This window comes from Nothoprocta perdicaria, unplaced genomic scaffold (genome assembly GCF_003342845.1).
Source record: "Nothoprocta perdicaria isolate Ctin4 unplaced genomic scaffold, notPer1 scaffold_107, whole genome shotgun sequence".
Classification (NCBI taxonomy): Eukaryota; Metazoa; Chordata; class Aves; order Tinamiformes; family Tinamidae; genus Nothoprocta; species Nothoprocta perdicaria.
The window spans coordinates 1,903,614-1,920,045 of NW_020454172.1; the positions used below are offsets into that span (position 1 = coordinate 1,903,614).

The 16,432-nt window shown below is 58.6% G+C and overlaps 1 protein-coding gene across 1 annotated transcript in view; it reads left to right on the forward strand.

Moving 5' to 3' along the window:
- The window catches only part of KCTD16 (potassium channel tetramerization domain containing 16), a 34,638-nt gene extending 25,098 nt beyond the window's left edge, over window positions 1-9,540 (forward strand). Inside the window, exon 2 of the mRNA XM_026045996.1 lies at window positions 8,749-9,540. Within this exon, the coding sequence (XP_025901781.1) occupies window positions 8,749-9,200 (452 nt within the window). The 3' untranslated portion in view covers window positions 9,201-9,540. The remainder of the gene's footprint in view (window positions 1-8,748) is intronic.
- Window positions 9,541-16,432: the final 6,892 nt, after the last annotated feature.

Below are 16,432 nucleotides of genomic sequence, written 5' to 3' on the forward strand. Positions count from 1 at the left end.
GCTAACAGGCTGTGCAGCTGTGCGGCTAACAGGCGGGCAGCAGCGCGGTGCTCTCCATGCAGAGCTCCGCGTGTGCCGCCTCCACGACGGTGCCCGGCCGTGCCCTCCCGCGCACACGTGTGCCCGCCCTGCGCGGGGACGTTGCTTGTTCCTAGCTGCTCGTACCGGCCGTGTCCGTGCGGAGCCTGGGCACCGGGCCCGCCGGTGCTGCGTACGTGGCAGTGGCGCCGTGCGGCCGGCTCAGGAGCCTCCCGAGCTGCTGCTGCTGCGCGATCCATGCAGGAGACAACTGCTCCGTGTGGGACCGGCCCGGGGCAGGGGCCACACTCCTGCAGCGGGCGCCCAGCCGCGGTGCAGGCTCCTGCTGCGCCCTCCTGCCCAAGGGTGAATTGATTTGGCTCTTTGTACATGGCATTTCCTCACATACGGATACCAGCAAACATATATTAGACCAATAACCATATCATAAATATGTATTTGCATTAGAGTGGACAAATAAATCTGCTGAATGATTTTTTTTAACAACATAAATTCATGGAGCAAATTATCCAGTGAATAATATTTGAGCATTGCGATGTGTGCAGAGTTATCTTAATATGTTTGCAGGCCAAACCCAACTGGTGGTACATAGCGCGTGTGCGATATTTTTACAGAAGTTAAATATTAACAGCCTGACAGTCCTATGCACTGAGGCCTCGTAATTCACTTTGGCTCTGTAAAGGGGCCTTGAAGCAGAAGTAAATTACATTGGTGCTTATTTTATGGCCCCCATATGGAGTAGGAGAGGTATAAAAAGATTTAATGTGTAAATGGGACCCTGCTTTCGCTGCTGGGGAGGCTCCCTGGTTGCAAGGGCGGCCCCGTCGCAGGGCGGCAGGGCAGGGAGCGCAGCCGGGCACTGCGGGCATGGGGGGACGCGGTGGTTCCCGCCACAACAGGGGTCTTAGGGCAGCTCCTCCAGCAGCAGAACGGGGCTCGGCCGTCGGGAGGACCCGGAGCGTTTGCAGAGGCGGGAGGGCCTGAGCTCTGCCCCCCAGAGACCTCCACGGAGGGGCACTGGGGCTGCCCTGCTGCTGCCCGCTGCTCGGGGAGGCGGGAGCACGACCTGCCTGCCCTGCCTGCCCCGCACGGGGCGAATCCTGCGAGTGAGCACGCTGCACGGGCTGACCAGCTCCAATGTCCCCGCGYGTGCCGGCCACGCAGGAGGCAGCACCGCGGCGGCGCACACGGCTCCGGTGGTGAGGGCAGCCGCGCGCAGCGCCGTGCCGTGCCGCCCCGCTGGCCACGCTGCACCGCATTGTGCGAGGTGCTCTTTGCTGGTATGCCCATCCCCAATAGCGCTTAGCRTAGCGCAAGTACCATGAAATGAAATGTCACTGCATTAATTAAATAGTTTGTGCCAGAGATGGAGCTTCCATACAGTATACGAGTGTGTTTTATGTTGAAGACAATGGTGGGACTCCAGGTGTGGAATGCTCGGAGTGCTGAGCTCCCGTGGACGCAAATCCTGCTCACAAAGAGCCCCTTCGTAGCAGTGCGGGGTCCTCTGACCTCGTGGGTGGAAGCTGTACTCCTTCTCCATGCACCTTCTCCATGAACCTTCTTCATGAACCTTCTCCATGCTCCTTCTYCGTGCACCTTCTCTGTGCACCTTCTCCCTGGCCACCTTCTGGCACCTTCTCCAGTGCCAGTGACGCCTGCAGAGACAGGTCCGAAACAGCCGGGCCGGCACTGGGAGCCARAGCTGGGCCTGACCACAGCGAAGAGGTGGCAGCGTAAGCAGGCATTTTTCTTACCCTATGATATACTGAGATCAAGTTGAACATTGAGACTCTCTAAATTGTTGTTTGGCTGCCTCCTTCTGTTTGACCCTCACATTTCTGTTTGTCTCCAGCACTTACAAACTGGATTCACTCCTTGCTTAATCCCCTTTTTGGCTGGAGCAGCTGAAATGAGAGCGGGGTGATGCACTGGGGAGCCCAAGCACAGCATCCGCTGCTGCATGGGGATCTGCTCCTCACCATTCCCACAGCAGCTGCTCTTTGTTCTGGAGCCAAGACTCCTATTAACTCCAAGCCCATTCCAAAGTGCTCAGAGTGCCACATCTGAAACTCCTGGCTGATCAATAAAGGTCATAAATCTCTAGAACAAGCACATCTTCAACAGCAGGTCATGGATGCAGCTAGAATATAATTTATCTTCCCTGGAAAAGCTACTTTGGTGACAGCATTTGGGTTTTGGCAAGCTGAAGCTGAAAGAAAACAATAAGAAAGACCTGAGCAGCAGATCCTGTGACCAATTCAAAGGAAAAAGACCCTGAAAAGCAGCTGTGAGCTCTTCCCTTCTGTCTGGGAACCAGGAGACTTTCAAACCATGAACCACTTGAGTGGTTAYGTAGACGCTGTTACGTTTTCTTGATCTCCCGCTCCTTACAAAGCAACTTCTGGAGGCCGAAATGGAGGTTACAGATTCATCTGAAAACTCGTCTCACATCTCCTGTAGTTTCCATGCAAGCAGGGACAGTTACTGGGCGCGCAGTGACACCAGGTGAGCACAGCTCCTGGGAGCAGTGGCTGGGATGGCGCTGCCCCCGGAGTGCTCCCGGTGCCCTGGTGCCATTCCACGGATCACGGAGCACCCATGCCCTGTGCCAGGGTCACCAGTCCGGGAAGGGAAGGCCGGGAGGCTCCACCTGTGCCTCAGCCCAGGCATGGATAACGTGTTTGGACCAGGAACRGCTCCAGAAATGCTCAGAGTGCACAGCAGGACCGCTCGCAGCAGTGCCCACAGGGTCTCCTGTTACGTGGGCTTACACASAACTGCCTTGGCCTGGCTGCTGGCACTGGTAAATCAGCCCGTCCCTTCCTCAGGGTTCGGCTCAGCGCCTGTGGGATGGAAGATCTGTGTTGCTGTGGGTGCTTTTGGTTTGACAGCAAGGCACAGGACCCGGGGCACAGCCCGGGCGGCTGGGAACGCTTCTCTCCCATTAAGCAGATTTATCGCTGTACGGCAGGAGGCTGTTTCATGAGGACCGCGCAGGGGGAAGCATACCAGCCTGCAGGAAGAGTGCCTTAATAACTCATAAATCGCAAGTCCCTGGGGAAAGAGATACCCCAAACAGGCCGCTCCAATGGTGGGCCCCGCTGCCCGTGCCAGCCAGGCACTGGGGCTCCCTGCCCGTGGCTGGGAAGGCGCCGGGGCCACGTGGCGCTGAGCCAGCTCAGCACCAGTGATACACGGCGGGCTGCGGGGGCCGGGCCCAGCGCGGGCCGGTGCCTCCGGACCYGCTGCCCCGCGCCAGCACTGCCCACAGCGCCCCGTACTGCTGTGCTGAGGGAGTCGCTTATGGAACGCGAGGCTCGCGCAGCGCTGCTGGGGACGCGCCATCACAGCCAGGAACACGGGTGTTTATTGGTGCCTGGTGTCTGTGAARTACCCCAAAGCGTTTACCTTGATCCTGGCAGTAAATGGGCCGGGGGTGTGTAGCGAGGGCGGCTGCCCGCACGGCRCGGCGTGGCACGGCGCAGCGCAGCACAACGCGGCACAACGTGGCACGGTGCGGTGATCTGGGCCTGCACCCGGCAAGCAGGGAGGGAGCCTGCTGCAGTGCTGGGGATGCAGGGGCCAAGGCAAGGATCCCCCTGGCCGGCCGGGGAGCAGGGGCCAAGGCCTCGCGACGGCTTCATCCTGCCCAGACTGAGGCGAGCGCCTGAGGCCGTTCAAAATCAATCTAGGATAAGAGGAAAACCAGAGCGCAGCAATTAGCGGATTAGCAATRGCTTCAGGTGGCAAAGAAGAGAGTCATTTTCAAAGTAATTTCCTTCAAAAAGCAGCGTCTTCAGCAGCATCTCGGGTAGGAGAGAAGCACCCGGCTGCTCTCCCTGCAGCCCAACCCAGGCACGCGGTCGTGGGTCACCTCCCATGGGAACAGTAACCTGCATTGGGTCAGGGCCCAGCCCCGAGGAGCAGCTGCAAAGCATGACAAAAAAAAGGGTGAAAATCAGGTRAATTTAGCCATGTGGTGACAATGAACGTCATTGTCCACAGAAGTCACTGTCGCCAGGGCCCATCTGCATGGCAACCAGGGCAAGTGAGAGGCAGCCGGTGGGTGATCAGGTGAAAGACRTTGCAGGGTCATCAGGTGAAAGCCATTTCAGCTCCTCCAGGCCTTTGGGGAGGGAGGGCTCTGCTTGCTGCCGTGGTGCATGCAGCAAGCTGCAATGAGAGACAGCCTGGCAGTGCGGAGAGCTGAACCCCACGGCTGCGTGGCTGTTTGAAGGCGTCCCGTGAGGAGCTCTTTAGTACGGGTTGGCTGTCTTTGTCTGCGGGTTTCGCCGCTTGCTGGGGTGATGCAGCTCGTGTGCTCGCAGCGGAGGTGCCGCGGCAGGACGGCTCCTCGAGCTGTGGTCCCGGCTGCGGTGCCTGCGTCCCGGCCTGGCCCCCAGCACCCAGCCTGCCACTCGGGGCTGCAGCATTATTGGGGTTATCCGATTGCACCCTGTGCACAAGTGCACCCTGCTGCGCTTGTCCTGCTGTTCCTGGGCCCCTGGGTCTCCAGCACCACGTGCTGTGCCCTGACGCAGCGCCTGCAGCTCTCCCCTCCCGTCCCCCTGCTGCCAGGCCCTGCACAAATGAGGCCCCTGCAAAAATGCTTTCATCTGTTCTTTCCTCCACTTGCAAGGGCAAAATGGTTGTGAATTGTCCCCCTCTCCRGATTTGGGGACAACGCTTTGGATGTTGTCCTCCTCTACTGTGTTGGGAAGACATGGGCTCAGCTGCTGCTTTGTCCTCCAGTTCCCTTCCTCCGTGGCTGCTCGGGTTGGGGGCCRGTGTCTTTGAAGACATTGGTTTTAACTAACAGAAGAGACATTTGTGTTTCCTGGAAATACCGTGTGTAGCACACAGGTTTATTCRAGAATATTAGAGCTGCCGTTTGGAGGCTTTCAAAGCTGAACTCTGGYGGATGCCAGAGATTCCTCGTCCCTCAAGTGCTGGGAATTTGCAGTGCCTGATTTTATCATTCCTGCCCAAACGGGTAAGAAATCAGCCTCCTTTGTGTGGTCTGGCATTCAGCTTTCCTGAGCTCCTCGYGCCGAGGCTGTTGTGGTGGTGAAAGGGAAGACAGGGATTATTTTATGTTATGTTCAGAGCAATGACAAGTCTTAAAATAGCTCTCAATTAGCAATTGATTGCAATTAATGGGAACAACATAGGCTAACATGATGCCTTCATATCTCTAGAGGATTTTGGAACTCAAAAGTCTTCATTTTTAAAAATATAAAAATTGTGGCTTCTGTGTTACCATARCCATCTGTCAGCAGGTTGCAATGGACTCCTCCACCGAGCAGGATTCCTAGTGCAGACACGCTGCCTCTCCCAATCAAAACGTGTCCCCAAGGAAAGCACCGAGGGGAGCGTGGAGTCAATAAGGTAGCCGCTGGCGTTGTGTGCACGTGTAAAGCTGGTGATGCTGCAGGAAGGGGGGTCTCGTCGCAGTGGAGCGAGGCGCAGCCGCGCTCTGAAGCGGCGGGAGCGCCTCAGGTCGGGCGCTAGAGCGGGGCTGCAGGGCCGGTGTCTTGGTCCCGCCTCGGTGAACGCGGCCGCGCTCGCGGGCGGCACCCAGCGCCTCCGGGGTGCTGCTCTGAGCCTCAGTTCCCAGCCCTGCGGCCCAGGGCCCCGCACAAACCCCTGTGCGGGTGACTGCTGCCCGGCAGCAGGGATCTGCCTTCCCATCGCTCCGCTCTGTGCGGGTTTGCGAGCATCAGCCTTCGTTAGCAGGGGGCTGAGGTTCTTGCTCGGTGCTGGTCCGTGGCCCTCGGGGAGGGATGGAGCGATGCCCGTCCACGGCAGSCCCTGCCCGCGCGCAGCCCCCAGCTCGTGCCCAGCTCCTTCACAGAGCGCGACGGAGCCTCTGCCTCCGACCAGGCTCGCTTAATTCCATCAAGCTTCGTTTGCAAGTCCTTGCCTACAGATTGAATGCAACAAAGTAAAAGGAAAGAGGGTATTGAACAAGGCTGAGATAAGGTATTAGAACAGCAATAATAAATCAAAAAAGATACAGAAAAGTATTTAATTTGAGGGGTATTCAAGGTTAGACTTGAAAAGGAAGAATGGTAGCAGCAGCAGCTCCTAATTTGCTCTGCACAGAACTTTAAAGAGGCGACCAATGTGTGCTAGAAAGAAGGAGCAGATGCAGTTGGCAATAGACTTTTGCATCCTTTTCTAATATAATTTTCCCAGAGAAAGAAATACTTAAATAGCGTAATCCTGGAGGCTAAGCACTGTTTCCACCTTATCTGGRAAGGAAATTGGAGAGCGCAGAAAGCAGCAGCCCCGAATGACCCCTTGCATCGTTCCCGGTGTGGCAGGAAGGCCGGGCACGCGGACCCCGCGGCTCCRCCACACAGCCCTGCTGCTCTCACTGCCCTGCTCAAGCCAAATGCCAGTGAAAAATACAGGTGAGAGTGGAAAAAGTATTGCCAGCTGGGCTGGTGCCCGGGTCTGGCCCGGGGCGGTGCTGGTGCGTGAGGAAAGGAAGGGTAGAAATGGATAAACCCAGAGCTCAGGCTTATAAAAGCCAAAGTGCTACTGGAAAAGGGATTAGTTTAGGCAGACAGGAACAGCTAAGCGCGTAACGGGATTTTAAAGGGTTCTGCCCTTTTCCATTTGGGTGTCCCRGAGCTACCCGCTCGGGGCGAGCGTGGGCGGCCTTGGGGCCGYGAGGGGCGGGAGCCGGAGCCTCCGAGCGCCACTCGGCCCTGTCCCGCTCGGGAGGCTCCTGCCGGAGGCCGCRCAGCGGGGCTGGGCACGGGCAGGGCCGTGTCGGTGGCTGGAGCAGCGGACGGGACGTTCCCGGGCGCGATGGTGCGCGCTGCTCGTGCGCATCCCTGGCCATGGGGCGGCTCAGGCCAGCGTCGCCCTCGTCCTTCCCCGGCCTCGCCTGCTCCCGGGAATTCTGCTCCGCATCCCTGATCCTAAATGCAAATATGTCTACGGTGTGTCGTCCTGCTGCCAACACCGATACCAGGGCCGGTTACTGACATGGCATTTGTTGCTGCTGCTAAGCTTTACTCTGGTAATTTTATTTAGACAGGGGCATTTTCTGCTGATAAATCTGGCTGGATTATGAAGTCAGAAAGTATTTATTAAAACACCAATTAGACCTTGGTCTCTCATCAATCACAACACCTTTAATTCATGCACGGATGCAAAAACAGTTTGAGGCGCTGTGCATGCCCCRATGAGTGATCTAAATCAAACTGTCACCTTGCTGCCGTTACCTTATCTCCAGGCCTGGAGGCAATCAATTTTTTATTTACCCTGTGACTAATGTGWGATATTTTTAAAAGCCTCAGCCCTCCAGGTTTTGGTGTTGAAGGGAGAGCTGCTTCACAAGGTTGAACAGACAGCCCCGAGGCGAGGGATGTGGCCTGTGGACACCGGGCGCCCGTCGAGGGACACGGGGAAGGGTCGTCCCTGGGCAGGCCTGGCTGCCGTTGGCCRTGGGAGCAGTGAGGACCAGGTGTGGGGCGGGAGGAAGGGACGTGCGTGCGCAGCGTGCGGGAGGCTGCGGGTGGTGCGTGCGGCTCGCTGCCGCTCGCAGCAGGCGCGGGGCCCTCCTTCGGACCTGGTTCTTTCAGCAGTTTCCTGCATGCCCAACCTCGCGTGGAGGTGGCACGTGGTGCAGCCCTGCGTCAGGAGCCTCCCTGCCCCGCGACCCGCACGGGGCTGGGAGCAGCAGAGGGGGGTCCCCCCGCGGGCCCAGGGGCCGCGACGGCCGGTGCCCCCCGCCAGCCCGGGCTGCTGGGCCGTGCGGCAGCACCGACCCCGGCGTGGGCAGTGCCGGGTGCCGGCTGCACCCCTGTTCTCGTCAAGCATTGATGATTGATAGTGAGAAACTTCTTTTTTTAACCTAGTTGATTAAACRCTAAAGGGCAATTCAATTTTCTCCATAGATTTCCCATTCTCTTTATGTTTTCTTAATGGACTGGCTAGCCTGCTATGTTGTACTTATTATATCGAGGTCTCTACAGCATAAAAATGAAGCTTTAGACATTTTATTTCTTTTCTGGGGGTACAGCTGGTGAGTGCCATGGTGAGTGCCRTGGCTCCGTGGGCGAGGCTCGAGGCCGGTGCTGGCCTGGGGCTCCGCGGAGCCCTGACGGTACCGGGGAGGCCGCGTCGCCACAGAGCAGAGCCCGGGCGCCGCCTTCCTCCTGTCCTGCGCAGCCCCGCGCTGCCTCTCGCCTCCCACCTGGCCCCTGCTCCCCGCTTTGCTCTTTCAATAGAGGAGTTTCTGCCTCCCGCCTTGCCTTTGGTAGACCCCCRATTGCTGAGTAGTTATTATGTTCAATTAGCATTTATTAGCTCTTAATTAACCAGTGAAAGGGTTATTGAGTGTTGCTGAAGCTTGTACTTCCAGTGGGTGGTGGGGAGGGACCTTCAGCTCTGCAAACACTCCCTGCCCAGCCCTGACCTGGTGCTCCCGGCTCCGGAGCCCCTGGACGGGCTGTGGAGGAGGCAGGACCGTGGGGCAGGACTGCGCCCAGTGCCTGGCTGCTGCCCGCAAGTGGGAAACAACCACCCTGCTAGTGCAGGGACACGGATGCCTCCAAATGTCACTCGGATTGCTGGCTYTCCCCTTGGTTGGGTCAGGCCCGTCCCTTCCCGTGCCAGCCCTTCCCTCCTGTCCCYGCGAGGGCTCCGTGCGCCGCCTCGCTAACGCTGGGCGCTCTGCTCCTCTTGCAGGTGAGCCCTCGCGCTGGTCGTCCTCGCACTGCGACTGCTGCTGCAAGAACGGCAAGGGCGACAAGGAGGGCGAGAGCGGCACGTCGTGCAACGAGCTCTCCACATCGAGCTGCGACAGCCAGTCCGAGGCCAGCTCCCCCCAGGAGACCGTCATCTGCGGCCCCGTCACCCGCCAGCCCAACATACAGACTCTGGACCGGCCGCCCAAGAAGGGCCCCGTGCAGCTGCTGCAGCAGTCCGAGATCCGCAGGAAGAGCGACCTGCTCCGAACTCTCACCTCGGGCTCCCGGGAGTCCAACTCCAGCAAGAAGAAGGCGGTGAAAGAAAAGCTCTCCATTGAGGAGGAGCTGGAGAAATGCATCCAGGATTTCCTCAAAATCAAAATCCCAGACAGGTTTCCAGAAAGGAAACATCCCTGGCAATCGGAACTGCTGCGCAAGTACCATCTATAGGAGCGGGTGGGGAAGTGTTAACCCGGTTAACATCTAGCGCGAGATCCTAAGCGACAGGAAAATCAATCCCAATAAGAATAACTTGTTAGGTCACAAGGAAAAAATCCATCTCCAGTACTGCCTAATTTGACTACTTCACTCTAGCGTTTATAGTCCTGCGGTAACGGTTCTTTTCCGGTGGTGGAAGCACAATGACAAATGTCCTTCTTGGTGCACTCGGCGTCGTGGCACGGCGGCGCCCCAGGCAGAGCGCGGCCGGCAGCTCCGTGCGCCGCTGCTGCCCGTGCTCAGCTGGGCTCCGCCAGCACCGTTTACACTAGGCGTGTGTGTGTGTATATATATATGTGTATATATATATCTGTGTATATATATGTGTATATATATATATCAATACGTATTGCTTAATATTTCTGGCTCTCTCCTCATAACTGCGCTTTTTCAGAAAAGAGCAGCATTAGCAGCCTGGGGCTGTTCCAGTCCCTCCTTGAGGGTGGAATGGCAGAAAACCTCCCTCTGTTTCTTTTTGTTTGCTCTTTTTTTTTTCTTTTTTTTCCTCCCTGGGACGGTATAGGTGCCTTTCAGAGGGACCAGGGAAAGTGGAGGGTCTGTGTTGCCATCAGCAGAACAGGCGCTTTGTTCTGATGCCCTTGTCTCTTCCCCCAGTCCTCTGCCTTCCTCCGGCCTCCTGGTGGCCCACCTGGTGGCCTGTGGTGAGGCCGGGCGCCGGTGCGTGTGGGTCGGTGTCTGCAGCGCGGCCGGGCGCCGGGGCAGGGGAGCCCCGTCCRGCACGGGAGCCCCAAGCAGGAGCCGTTGTACTGGGAGGCCATGATTAGTGCTGGGCAGGGGGCTGCCGGCCCCGGGGTGCCACCAAGGCAGAAGAGGGAGGGGAAACRAGGCAAGGTCCACACGGGAGGCAGGATGGCTCCCACAGCATGAGGTGCTCGGAAGGGCCGTCCTGGGACGGGGCAGGAGGCGGTGGCTGCAGGGCCCCAAGCTGACCTGCTGCCCGTGGCTCGGGAAGGGGCCAGCCGGGCCCCTGGGTGCAGGTCACCCGGGGCAGGTACAAACTGCCTGCTGTGCTCRCATGAAGGCAGGTGCTCGTGCGGATGTTCCGCTGTTTTGGTGCTGCCTCCTGAGCCATCTGCAGCTTCCAGGGCTCCGCTTTCCCTCCGCGTTGTGGCTGCTGGGGCAGAGGATGGCAGGACCCCATGGGCTGGTTCCATCCACGTTGGTGCTGTTTCCACGAGGGGCAYCATCGCAGGGGGCCCATGGGGATGCTGTGTGTCACAGCCCAACAGGGCTGCGGGGCCTCCTTGGTGCTTGTGTTTCCTTGGGCCCTCGGGGGCTYGGCTGGTGCTGGGGGCTCCAGCTGGGGCCGGGTCACAGCCACCCAGCGCCGGCTCCTCTGCTAGGAATTGCCCCCGACCTGGCGCTTGGGCTATGCTTGTTGTAGATTTATTTATTTATTTAACCTATTTATTTATTGCATCCCCGCTCCCCCATTCAGTCTTGGGCCCATTGGGGTCCTTGGGCCCCCTGGGCTGGCACGTGCAGCCCAGCCTCCTCCCCGGCCCTCTTCCCTAGCGGGAGTAGCTGGGCTGAGAGTCCAAGGACAGAGCAGCCCGGCTCGCACAGCGCTGCTCCATGCCCGGTTACTGCAGGAAACTGAGACCGAGAAATGCTCCAGCCCGGGCTCCATCTGTGCGGCCCCCCCGTCTCCAGTTTTAGATGAGAGGTTATTGCTTTCCACTGCTACGGAAATAAGTCCTGAGGTTTAATAACCACCCAGCCTGTGAGGTAGCTGCACATCGTGTTGCTYCGAGGAAGAAGCCTGAGCGTGGGGGCTGCGTCCCCCGGGTGCTCGCCCCGTGTGCAGGGTGCGTGCTCGGACCCAGCGGCGCCGCTGCCACCCGACTTGTGGGTCGGGCTGCGCTGCAGCTGCAGGGCGCAACAGGGGAAGGGAGCCCAAGGTGGGAAATGAATTTGCAATTGCAGATTGTCCATGAAGTGGCTTAAAAAAAAAAAAAGGCCTTAAACTCTATAGCTCACCTCTTGCTTAGTGGGAGGCCCTGCCKGGCCCAGGCTTGGCGTTGTCTACAGGCAGCAATTCCCAGATTCCGTTAGCAGAGATGACCCTTTCCCGCTGAAATGTCTGTGGAGGGAAGTGGGCACCAGAGCTACTTTCTGCCCAGAGCAGAGACCCAATGCAAGTGCTTTGGAAGTGAGTTTAAGGTGTATGTTGACTGCAACAGGGCTGAGACTCTATGAACTACCTTCTACCAGGAGAAATGGGCAGCTCCATCAGTGGGGGTGAGAGCTAGTGAGGTCACTAACAGTCATTGACTGCTCACTGCGTTCATTACTCTGCATGGGGTGGGCAAGCAGGCCTTGTCTTTATATTTTTAATATTATTTATGTATTTATTGTTGGCATCGCCCTCTCACCCCACCCCGTTACCCTGTGGTGATCAGGCCGCTTTACSCACCGGTGACCAAGCACTGAGGACCTGGGGCTGAGGAGCCGGAGTGCGGCTCAACGCTCCCCCCCCTGTACGAAGCCCCTTGGTGCCAGTGCAGGGATACTCAGCCCCGGCTTGGGCGGCCGCRCGCACAGCTCGGCCCTGTGGTGTCAGGATGGTGCTGGAGGCTGCGGCTGCGGGGTTGGCTGCGGGTGCCCCGAGCGCGGCTGCGGCAGCGGCCGAGGCTGCTCGGCCCCGCGTGGCAGCAGGGACTGGCCTGTGGCTGCAGTCCCATGTCCCCAGCATCGCAGCCCGCCCCGTGCCCTGTCCTGCGGTGCCGGCCTGGGGCCTGCAGGGATGGTGGCGCGAGCCCTGCTCAGGCCTGCGGGTGCTTTAAGCCCCAAGGGGATATTGTAGATTATAGTAAAAGAACAAAAAGAAGCACTTTCAAATGACCTATATTATAAAAAAAAAAAAAAAAAGAAAGAAAGAAAAAAAAAGAAAGAAAAGATTTTATTTTTCTTGGCATCACTCTCACTCAGCTCAGCATCATTTTTTAAGTTTGCTATTGCAGCTGGTAAACCATAGAACCTCCCGGGGCAGGTCGCAGCTGCCGGTGTGGGGCAGAGGCTCCCGCCGCCGGCGCAGGGCCCTGCAGGGCCTCGGGGCGCCACAGCCGAGGGTCTCGCTCGGGCGGCGGGTCCCGCGCGCGGCCGCCCCYGCGCAGGGCCGCGATGGAGCGGCAGCGGCTCCAGCCCCACTCCCCGCACGGGCTCCTGTACAAAACTAACCGTTCTGTSGCTGTCTGGGGGTCAGTGTGCGTGTAACTGTGGAGAACAAACAAGTGTTTGGAGCCAGTCGTACCAGGAGGTGTGTACAGAAATGGATGTGCTTCATGCCCTAGCGCCAGCCCYGAGTCTGGTCCCTGCGTGTGCGTGTCCGTGCTGTCCGTCTCACCAGCGCCGTGAGGCCAAGATGCTGCAGTCTGTGAATACAAATGCGCATCAACTAACTCCTGTGACTGGCAAATGTAATTCATGAACTGTTTCTACTGTGGTACGTTAAGAAAAAACACACAAAAAGTAGCTTTTAGCCGGCTCTATTGCCATAGCACAAGACCAAGAGAGAAAGAGGCGCTCTGGAAAAACCAGTCCTCAAGTGCCCGCGGTGCCCTGGGCACAGGCAGGGCCAGCACCTGCCAGCTCTGCTACTGAGAACTATTGATAAAGAACCATTTGTGGAGGCCGTGAGGTGGAGGCCGGGCCTCCTGCTTCGCTCCTGCGCCAGCTCAGGGCTGGCAGARGCGCCCGGCTGCTCGGGGCTGAGGCGCCCGGCCGGGGGCCTGCAGGGTCAGAAATGGCTGCTGTCCAAAACACGCGGCGCGTCTCCACGGCACGAGCACATGGGATGATTTTTTTTTATAACCTTTAGCCATCATATATATGAAAACATATACACCTACCTGTCATGTRTAGCTGTGTGCAGGCTTGCTCCCTCACTGCCATTTAACTTCACGGTTCCCCTTTCCCTGGAGGCTGCTGTTAGGTGGGGATGTTTCTCCCCTCCTTGCTTTATTCCGAGGGTGGCAGCAGCCCTGGCGCTGTGGGATGATCCCGCTGCCGTCCCCGCAGCACTGGCACCTCCTGCTGCCGCCACTGGCCCCGACCCGGCCGAGCTGCATGGCCTCACAGGTGCCGGCCCAGCCGGGCACCGTCCAGGCTCCGCACCGGGCGCCGCCKCTCTCCTGCTGCTGCCCAGGACACAGGAGCGGCTGCCCTAGCCCCGGGGGCTGCAGCACCCAGTGCAGGGCCCGGCCGTGACGCTGGGGCTGCCGCAGCCGCAGAGCAGGAGCCTCCGGCAGCGCGGGGATCGCTCACGCGGAGACCAGCCCCACGAGGAAGGCGGCGGCGGCAGCCGCGCAGAGGCAGCAACCCAGGCGGCTGCTCCCTGGGGCTGCTCAAGGTCCTAGGCCTTTTTTCTCCTCCCCCCTCCCCCCGCCGGCCTTTTTTTTTGTTCTCATCTTTGCTCTTTGGCCATTCCTCAGAGGCAGCCCGGGCGGAGGGGCCGTTCCTGCAAGGTGGCAGATCCCGTCCCTGGAGCAGCAGGCGCAGCGGGAGGCTCCAGGGCACAGAGCTCTCCGTGTGCGCAGCAGTGCCCGGTGCTGTCCGCGCGGGCCTAGGGCACCCAGTGCCGGTGCCGTGGTGCCCATCCAGCCCCGACGCCCCACGGGGAGGTGGGCAGAGCTGAGCAGAGCCCAGCCGGCGCTGTGAGCGCCCCAGCGCAGGGGCCCAGCAGGCCCGGGCTGCCTCCCTGCCCGCCGCAGAGCCCCGGCCCCGCGCTGCTCCTGCTGCTGCCACACGGTATTCGAAGCAACACACGAGATTTCTCCAAGTGGWTTTTTTTTTTTTTTTTCTCTCTGCTTCCATATATCTGCATTACTGTGTGTGTTCAGTGCTGCTATCGGGAACCAGTAAGTGGAAATAGCTGGCTCTAAGTGTCTGTGAAGATCTTGCACTTGTGTATGGAAAAGATCTTTGTGACTAATGGATTTTGTCTTTACTGGTCAAATTTTTAACAAAAGGCAGTTTGGAATAAACAAAAAAATGTAATTTTTTTTTCCTTTTTTTTTGATTTGAAAATGAGCTCAAAGAATCGTTTCCCCTCCCACGTACGTTCCCAGCCGGGTCTGAGCAGSTCATGGAGCTGCACGGGTGGCCGTCACCGCGGCCTCAGGGCGCCCCAGCAGCCGGCCGGCCCTTGCCCGGTGCATGGGGCCAGAACCGTCCCGGGGCCAGGGCTCCTGCYGAGGGCTCTGGGCGCAGCCAGCTGGGACACGGCCCCTTTGGCGGCCCCCGCGGGACGGAGCCACCGCTCGTCCTGCTGCAACAASGGCCTCCAGGCCGGGCCCGGCGCTCCTGCCCCTTCCCCGCGCTCTGCCAGGGCAGCCGCGGCTCCGCGGCCCCAGGCCCTGCACCTGCCTCCCCTCTGCCTCGTGCGCCGCGGCTGGAGGCGCCCGCGGCTCCTGCGCGCCATGGGGCTGGGCCGGGCAGCAGCCCCAGGGGTCCCGCGCGCCTCGGCAGGGCCGGCAGCGCCGGGGCCACGCGGAGCCGCGACACGAGGGCCGCGGGAGCGGGGCCAGCGCCTCCCCGCAGGGCAGGCAGCGCTCGTCTCAACACCAGGCACCAGCCCTGCCACCAGCCACTCCTCAGCTCTTCTGCCCTCTCCCCCGTGCCCAGGGGGAAATGCAGGGACAAGGCTGCAGAGAAGGGCTGAGGCCGGGCCCGCGCCTGGCCCTGCACATCCAGCGACACGTCACCCGCTCGCAGTGACCAACCTGGGCTACGTGACGGCGCAACGGCCACAGGAAGGTGTTTTTTTTTTTTTTTTTTTTTTTTTTTTTTTTTTTTTTTTTTTTTTGTTGTTTTTTCCCCCCCCCCCCCCGCCCCCCCCCCCAATTCACTCTTTGTCTACCTAAACATAGGTAATTGCAAGGACAGGGAGAAAAAGCATCATGGTCCATGTCCAGCAATGGCAGTGCTCGGTTTCTTCCTGGAAGCACATGCCATGGCTGCTGCAAATGGGCCCTCCTCAGCCCCCAGATGAGAAATACAACCCAGATGGTGAATGATAAATTTCAGGATAAATCAGTTTCCTTATATAAAGGCAATCCAAAAAAACAAAAAAGAAACCTCAAATCTATCTATCTATCTATATATATATATATTGTAAACAAAGCTAGGAACAGAAACACGTGACCTTTGCAGTGGTGCTGTTAGCTTCAGAGATGCCGATTTAGAATCTAAACAGCAAATGTGATTTGGAATGTTTTTTAAAAGCAATAGTGCATTTACTGCATTTTCTTTTTTAAGAGCTGTAAAAAAATAGACTACAATCTGCAGTGCAAACCAGCCCCCCTGGCTGGCCCGGAGCAGCCGGGCTGGCCCGGGTGACGAGATTCCTCCTGGAGAGGCCGCTCGGGTGCCCGAGCTGCTGGGGTCAGAGCCGTGACCTTCCACACGCCGCAAGCGTTTCACTTTATTCGCACCCAAATACCTCCTGCAGACCGGGGCGGGGGGGGAGTCACCCGAATCCAGGGCTGAGAGCGGCATTTCCTGAAATACAAGGCTTGTCCTCACCACCACAACGGGGAAGTCTTGGTTAGATACTGTTCTTCATGCTGTATTTTCAGGACTCAAGCTGTGATATATGAAGTATTAAATGTTAATGAAAAGTGGGAACATATGTTCCCACAGACTGTAAATAACCTCTGTCAGGATACCTATTTCATTCACCTGTTCTTTGTTGACCAGGACAGCATGYGAGCCAAAGACTAGGTCAGCTTAGCTGAATTTTAACAAAGGGAAGCACTATGTGGGATTTGCAATTTGCATCCCTCAAAATTAGAGAAAGAAAGACCTGAATTGAATGAGGATCAAGTTCATTTCCAATGTGAGAGAGAGAACACTCTCTGCATAATGGRAGGTCCTGGGGTGTCCCGCTGTGCTGCCTTGCCTGGGCGAAGCAGCTCTGSAGCGGAGCGGATGCGGCTCGGGCACCGCGGCGGCGGCAGCAGCCGCTCCGAGCAGGGGGCCTCGGCCAGCTCGGTGCTCCGGCCGTGCTGCAGGGACAGGAGAGGCCGCGGGAAGGGCAGGGTTCCTGGGGACCCCATTAGGCTTCAGCAGCYGCTGGCTAGGGCAGCTCTGGGAGCRTCGGGCTGGGTGAGTCCCTCCGTGCTGCTGCCCGTGCCCCCCTCCTACCGGGGCAAGAGGCGCTC